We start from the raw sequence: 8481 nt of genomic DNA, 5'->3' as shown, positions 1-8481 counted from the left end.
AGACAGAGGACCTCAGTGGCTGATTTAGAAGTTACTGGGTCCATAGAAATAAGAGATTTTAGACACCCAGCCACATATTTCACATCATTATATGTTGTGACAAGTCTAAAGGTTCGTTTAATTTAAACTGGAGTTGGCTTTCAGGATTATGTTGGAAAGTTTTTCTCAAGGTGACACAAGATCACACAAACAACTTTTCATCTTTGTCTTGTTCATATATCTGATATCTTACGGAAACAGAACCAGAGACTTCCTGGAGAGAATTTCTTATTTCTAATAAATATCCTAATCCAGTGACTCAATGAATTCCAGGATAACAACTCCTATGGTCCATATTCTGCCTGCTTTGCTTTATTTAAAGTAACATATAAACACCATTTTCTAAGAAAGTATTAATAGTGTGATAGAATTTGTAAACCACTTTTTAAAATTATTTTTATTTTTTTAATTGACAAATAGTTATTGTACATATTCATGAGGTATGTAGTGATATTTCAATACTTATAATGTATGATGATCATATTGGGGTAATTAGTTTGCCCACCATATCAAACATCTATGGTTTCTTTGTGGTGGAAATATTTAATATCCTCCTTTAAGTGATTTGAAGCTATATATTGTTGTCAACTATAGTCATCCTACAGTGGTAGAACCAAATTTTTTACCATTGAAAGTGAAATTATAAACTTTAAAAAGCTCTATCTTCCCCATTGTGAAATATTCCTCTTCTTTGAATTCCCTCTTCTGATTTTCATTTCAGACCACATTGAACTTAAGGAATTATGTACAGTGGGAACACATAATTCTAGCTGTCCTGTTTCTTGTGAGGAAACGGAATACCCTGCCACTATTTCTTATTCCAGTTTCCCAAGTCAAACAGCTTTGAAATATCTTTCCAAGAAGTTGAATAAAAGCCAGAAATATATCAGGTAATCTTGTTAGTCTTGTAAATTACTTGTAATAAATGTGAATATTTCCTTTAGTGAAAACTCTCAAAGACTCAGAAAATAAAATTCCTATCAATCAAGGGAGGTGACAGCTTGTCATTGAATTAACAATGATAGCATAGAATTTTTAAATTAGATAACATCATGTCTTTCAACCACTTACTTTAATTGTGTGAAAGGAAAATGATGTTTGCTTGAGGAATTTGCTCATGATCACACTTTTACTGCCCCGACGGGGGAAAATAATAATTCTGCCTAATATCAATGAATGCTCTAAAATATGAAAATTCCTTAACAGTATATTATATAGTTTGAGTCTTCTAGTAACTGCATAAGGTAGATGAAACAGAAATTATCATTCTAATGTTACAGATGAGGAAACGGAAGCACATTGTATTTTAAGTAACTGTCCTGCAAAGATAGCAGCACAGAAGGAAGTTGTGGCCAAGATCTTTGACTCTCATCCTCATAGACTTTCCACAGAGGAACGTGATTCCAATTCCTCTGATTAACTGAGTATTAAATGAGTTCTCTTCCTGCTATACCATGCTGGCTCTTAGTAATTACCAATCAAATTTCATAAAGAACTCTTTGTTTTCTAATTGAGGAAAACCTTAATATTTCTCTTTGCTTTTTATTTATATGTTTAGGCCTACAACATGAAACAACAATATAGTATATTGGTATTTGTACTTATATTTATTAATATAAAAATATATTAACTAATTTAAAGTTGATTTACATTTGCACAGTCAAGTACCTGACTTTGAGAGTATGTTTTGATTCTACTTTTAGCCTTGTATTTAATTTAAAAAAAATATATTCCCCATGTAAATGCCTATACAGTAAAGTGATCTTTACAAATCAGAAAGAAAAAGTGTTTTCATCAAGACAGAACTAATGGAGGTATGATTTCAAACACTTAGCAGATAAAAAAAGGAAGAGCTACAAAATTTGTAATTATGTCTTTGTTTATACTTCTGACTCTAACACAGATATCTCTGTATTTTATTTTAATGTGGGAAACTGATTTGCTTGTAATGTCATTCCTGTTATATCTAAATATGACTTAAAAGAGCACTTTTAATGACTTTTGGCTGATAAAACTCTCCTGAATGTCATTATTATTTAATATGCAGAGAACATAGACATGATTTTGGAGACACGTTGGTGAATCAGAAAAGAAAGCCATGTACAAAACAAGATGATCCTGAAGAATGCTGTTTTTTTTCCCCAAAACTCAGATTATTATAAATGTATCTCCAATTAATCCTATTACATAATTGACAGGTAGGGACCTCACATGGTTGTGAATAGTTAAGGTAAGGAGATGAAACAAAGGTGGCTAGACTCAGAGGTTGCCCAAATCCTAGATAGAGGCAGTTAGAAGTCACACATATGATTAAGAAACTGGTTTGTGGACAGAAATCAAAGAGTGATGAATCAGAAAATACAAATGCAAGCTGGGGGTGGTAGCTCATGTGTGTAATCCCAGCATTTGGGAGGCTGAAGTGGGAAGATTACTTGAGGCCAGGAGTTGGAGACCAGCCTGGGCAACACAGTGAGACCTCACCTCTATAAAAACTAAATAAAAAAAAAATTAGCCAAGTGTGGTAGTGCACACCTGTAGTCCCGGCTACTTAAGAGCTCTGAAGCAGACAATAGAAGAATCCCGTAAGCCCAGGAGCTGGAGGCTGCAGTGGGCTATGATCAGGTCATTGCTCTCCAGCCTGGCTAACAGAGTAAGACTCTTTCTCAAAAAAAACAAAAACAAAAACAAAAAAAACAATAAGAAAACACAAGTGCAGTTTGTCAAAGGAGTGGATGTAAAATCTTCGCAGTAGTAAGATTAAAAAGAAGCAAACTCTGCCTTAAGCATGAATTCCTATGTATGTCTTCCTGGGGCAGAAATCAAAGCCACACAATGGCTGATCCAGAGTTCCAGGTGACAGCTCCTGGACCCCAAAATGATAAGAAGCTTAGCTTGACCAAACAGGCAGTGAGGAGGTGAATATAAGGGTAAATTGTGGCTGTATATAAGCCTATTTCATTAGCAAAACAAGTGAATTTTTTAAATTGTTCCATTTTAACTTAAATTTTGAAATAAAAATTGTTTGCTTTGCGCAAAACTAATTCATTCCCCTTAAGGCAGCATTCATGTTCAAGCATCAGAAAGCATTTCTTTAGTGTTTTGTAACACAATGAAAAACTTAGTTTTTATTTTATAATATGGCTCTCATGACACAAACAAACATTCTTGGACTTAAATCCTAAACAATTTCACTCTCACCACAAGGCACAGATTCAGTGTGACCCAAATTACTGGGCAGATCAGCTGCCTGAGAGAAATTGAGTAAATATCACAATATTTTTGTGGGGGAGTAATTCATCTTCTCTCAAAAACACAGATGGACAATGTTTGTAAATGATTATGAATGTTGTGCTTGGGAAATTAAACAATGTTATCAGTGTACATGCAAATTAGGAGCACAACAGAGGCTAAAAAGATTGAAATATTACTGGAATTTCTGTACTTCCAAGACAACTTTATTATTTCCATCACTTTGGCAACTGCTTTATTATATGTAAATATTACCATACCCCCCATTATCTATTTCAACATAGTACATTATCCTGTTACCCAGAGTTAAACCAATGGATATTAAGTAAACACATTAATGTTGTATTTTAAATTAAGTATATTTGGGAATATTGGTTTCAAAAACTGTAAACAATAATGAGAGTGATTTACAGCCACATTTCTTAGATATATTAAAGAATACCATGTAATTCTAGAAAACGTCGTTAATAGGATCCCTTTTTAATGATGATTATTGTTGCCATTTGCAAATCATGAGGTAGTTGGTTTCCACCTCACCTTATAACCCAGGTGAATATTTAGCCACTCATTTATTGGTTTCCTCTTTAATTTGTTCCCTTATTTGTCCATTTTACAAATATATAATGAGCACCTACAATGTGTTAGGATTCGAGGAGTATTCAAAGCATTGGGAATACCTCAGTGTACAAGACAAAAGCCTTGTCTTGTTGTGCTATGTCCACCAGGATGGAGATGGACCCTAAGTATATCTAGTCACGTCCAATGGCGCTGAGTGCTGTGGAGGGAAGGCAGCAGAGAAGCAGTCTCAGGAAGCCAGAGCCAGGGAGAGTTGTTTGCAGGGTTGTGGGGCATGATCAGGAAAGACCTTCCTGAGAAGGTGAAATTTGGGCAAAGACCCAATGCAGAGGTTCTCAAAGCTCCATGGGGGAGTTTTACTTGCAGTATAGTGGGAAGTCGTAGATTGGGGGGATGGGGGTTGAGAAGAAGAGTGACATGATGTGGCAAGTTGCAGGCGTATATTTTGGTTATTGTATGAACAGAAGGTGTGTATTTGTTGAGGTGGGGTGCATTACAGTTGGAAGCAGAATGACTGGTGAGAAAGCTGTTGCAAAAATTCAGGTGCGAAATAATGAAGAGCTAGGCAAAGGTGGTAGCACTGAATAGGGTGGGAGGTGGCAGCAGCCCAGACACATTTTGAAGGTTAGGCAAATAGGGTTTCCTGATGGATTGGCTATGGGGTGAGAAATTTTATAGTACGTTATAAATTTGAGGAAATAGCAAGAGTTTGACTTGGACTATGCTAAATTTGAAATACCCGTTAGATATCCAAGTAGAAATATTAATAGGCAATTGGATATATTATTGAAGTTCAAGGAAGAGACGTGGCTGGAGATAGAGAGCGAGAGCTTCCAAGAGCCCACAAAGAGCTATAATTTTATTTTTTAAAAGTTTTAATTTTTTTTTTTATTTTTAAGAGAGCTACTATTTTAAAATAATGTTTAGCCACTCCGGTCACATATAAAGATTTCTAGAAGATGTAAAGGAATCAGAATCTTTGCCCAAATATACACTGACGACATAGAGGAAATAATTAGTATTTACTGAACACTCAATATTCATCAGCTTCTGTGCCAGATTCTATACATTATTTAATTTCTCCTCGCCACAACTCTGTGAGTTCAACTAAAATTCTGACTACTCATGAGGAGTCCGAGATTCAGGAAAACAATGTGGGTTACATAAGTAATGAAGGACAGAACCAGAGTTTGAATTAAACTTAAAAACACCTTTAAATTTCTGTAAATATTTTATTCTACTTAGTGGATGTTTACATGTATCTTTTTTAGTTTCTCGGGAATGAGGTGGAGAAAGATAATTCTTTCTCCTAAACACTAACATGACAAAAATACCTTATTCAATCATGCTAATTGTGATTAATATTGAATCTAATTCTGTGCCTAATTCAACAATTAATAACATTTAAACAAAAAATGCATATTACTTTTGTCAGCTGGGAGTTAAATGTAGTGCTGACAATCATGAACTATGTTACTCTGTTTTTATCCCTAGTGAAAATCTTGTAAACATCGAAATAAACTATAGTGATTTAAACTATAAGGTAACCCAGCAGCAAAAAGCAGTGAGTGTGTCTGAGTTACTTGGTAAGTGTTATTTAGCTGTTCCTCAATTTTTAAAAATTTTTCTTTAGTTTTTTTCCCCCTTTCATATTTAAGGTTTAGCTTATTTATGAAGGAAAAATAATCAATAATACTTGTCATTCGGCTACTATGTGAATCTTATAGCATGTTTCAGCAATCCTGCATCTGGGTGGAATGTCAACCAATATCTCCTCGTTTCTCACCTCATATCTCCGCACAAAGCTCCACCCCAGAGTGGGTTGAAAAGAACCCAAGGAAGCAAAATTAGGTATTTAGTTTACAATCACTGTCTGCTCACTGGTCTTTATCACATAGTCCTTAACAAACTTAATTGCTGATTTGCTAGATCTCACTGTATCTTAGAGGAGGCATGTAAGAGACAGAAGAGGACATTACAGTCAGGCAAAGGGACAGCAGTTAGATATAGCAGCCGAGACTGTGAATGGGGAGGAAGTATACAAATTCCCCAAAGCTCTTGGAGAAGCCTATATTCATTATCACACTTTACAAAAATAGCATGATCCTAAGAATGGCCCAGGGCAATGAGGTAATGATTAATAATGTAACCTATTTAAAAAAGCAGTGCTGGAGTGGTCAAATTCAAAGACAGAAAATAGAATGGTGATTGCCAGGGGCTGGGAGGAGGAGAGAATGGCGAGTTGGTGTTTAATGCATACAGAGTTTCCATGGGGAAGAGGAAAAAGTTCTGGAGATGGGTGAAGATAATGGTTGCATAACAATGTGAATGTACTTAACACTACAGAACTGCACACTGAAACACAGTTAAAATGTTATATTTTATGTTACACATATTTTGCCACAATAAAAAAGCATAAATAATAAAAATAAATATAAATTTTAAAATCATCCAAAATGAGGCAATACTATGCTAATATACTTTGATTAAATGAAATATAAATGCTTAAAAAGAAATAATTTAGACACTTGAAGTCACGGACTTGCTTGGAAATTAATTTTCTGGAAAACATTATCATCCAGTAATGCCATCTGGATGGCATTTCTGCTCCTTATGTAACATATGGACCTGAATTTGTAATTATCTAGGATCTTTTATGAATTTACCAAGCTTTTACATCCTCCAAAGCCTTTGAGTTATATTTTTGGAAACAGATTTTCTGTTTGCTTTTTCCTCTATGCTTTTTGAGATGATTTGCATGAATATTACTATAAGATATTACTTATTGCTATAACTTTATTTATACCAAATTTTAAAATAATACACTGAAACCATCTTTATATAATCTCAGTTATGATTAACTTACGAGCTTCAAATAATTTAACTTCTAATAATGTCTAATTTGCTGTTTAAGGAAAAATGACATTCAATTTCTTTATTGGTTTTATTACAGGAAATGTTGGTGGTCAGCTGGGCCTATTTTGTGGGGCCAGTATAATTACAATTATAGAAATCATTGAATATATATTGACCAATTTCTGCTGGATATGCATTTTCTTTTTGGTGAAGATACCTGAAATGATCCAGTGGACTCCTCCACCTCAGAATCATCTGGGGAATAAACATAGAATAGAGGAATGTTAATGTTAATGTTCACATAGAATAAAAGCGTTTGCTTTTTTCCTCACAATACCTTCGGATTTATCATGACTAATTCATTGTTATGTAACTTTATATTGTAGTTTTGGGAGTTCAATTAAAGCCAGTGAAGACATGTGTCTCTTTATAAATATTTCTGTCTATCCATCTATCTATTTGTTCTTGGTTGTGTCTCTCTGTCTGTATATTTATTTATACATATAAAAGAAATAGGCACTATTTATTTCACCTTTGTATTTCCAGTACCTAGAACAGCAGAGGTTACATAGTTAGCATTTCATAAATTTATTTTCAATGAATAAATGTTTTATAATGGAAAAAAGACATTCTTTATGACTAAATATGTAAATTATATGTGATAAACTATGAGAAGACAAAATAATTCTTCAGGAAGTAGTGTGTATGATCTATACCTTATAAAGTTTTTGAGAATTTTCATTTTCACTAAGATTCAACATTTTTTTTCTTTTACTTGAAGTGTTCTATTGTAAATTACTTTTGGAGGGGCAGAAATGTATATTTCCTACATAGGTATATACTTAAAATAAATCTAATTGAAAATAAGATTAAATCTGTAGTTTATTGAATGTACATGACATTTTGTCATTTTTTCCCCAAGTACTTCTATTTACTTACTTAATCTAGAGAAGAAATTCTAGAGTTTCAGTGTTCTCCTTACCCCTGAGGCTATAGACCTACTTTCAACTGCTCAGAATATTCAATCAGTGGTGAAATGTTCAGAAGCCTTCTTAAACATAGTTAAGAAATCATAATCAAGTCAAAGACTTCTAACCTCTAATTCATTCTCTGTAGTATTGCATTTTTTTCTAGACACCATGAAAATAAGTTGGGAAAATCCTGAAATGTTGTCTTTAAGCTTAATGGTAAGCAAGTGCTAGTGCCTTGGGAATGAGGCCAGTGCAATCTGGTGGTAGTCAAATTAGAAATATGTATATCTCATGACTCAGAAATCCCTATCTTGGGTAAATACTGCAGAGAAAGTCTCCCACAGAGATATGGCATGCACCTTCTCACTTCCTACATTGCAATTCTTCTACTTACACAAATATCAATCCTAAACTAAACCAAGGAAATACTATTCTTTCCCTTTTTTTCAACATATTGAACAATTTTAAACAATTTTGTATTTTCATTGTTTCATAGAAAATCTCTGCAAATTTTGTTATGGGTCTCACATAAAATGGGTCGAGTAGCAGAATATATTAATTGAGAGGACTTTCCTACTTTTTGGACTTGATGAAGCTTGTATGATAAAAAATATTCAGTGTTTCATATAGCTCACTAATTTATTTTCCAATATTCCTATACTATGAAAATGACAAATATATATAAAAAGACCCTTGAACAATACGGGAGTTAGGGATGCTGACCCCCCAATGGCTGAAAATTCACGTATAACTATTGACTTCTCAATAGCCTACTGTTGACTGGAATCCT

At 33.9% G+C, this 8481-nt stretch overlaps 1 protein-coding gene across 1 annotated transcript in view; it reads left to right on the top strand.

Annotated features, from left to right (window-relative positions):
* Positions 1 to 7008, top strand: part of ASIC5 (acid sensing (proton gated) ion channel family member 5) — a 55950-nt gene extending 48942 nt beyond the window's left edge. The window contains exons 7-9 of the mRNA XM_012645257.1: positions 699 to 929; positions 5359 to 5450; positions 6818 to 7008. Coding sequence (XP_012500711.1) covers positions 699 to 929; positions 5359 to 5450; positions 6818 to 7008 — 514 coding nt within the window. The remainder of the gene's footprint in view (positions 1 to 698; positions 930 to 5358; positions 5451 to 6817) is intronic.
* Positions 7009 to 8481: the final 1473 nt, after the last annotated feature.

The sequence above is a fragment of the Propithecus coquereli genome, unplaced genomic scaffold (assembly GCF_000956105.1).
Source record: "Propithecus coquereli isolate 6110/MARCELLA unplaced genomic scaffold, Pcoq_1.0 Scaffold228, whole genome shotgun sequence".
NCBI classification, from domain to species: Eukaryota; Metazoa; Chordata; class Mammalia; order Primates; family Indriidae; genus Propithecus; species Propithecus coquereli.
Note: the sequence above shows the minus strand (reverse complement) of the source record. Positions and strands in the feature narration are given on the sequence as shown.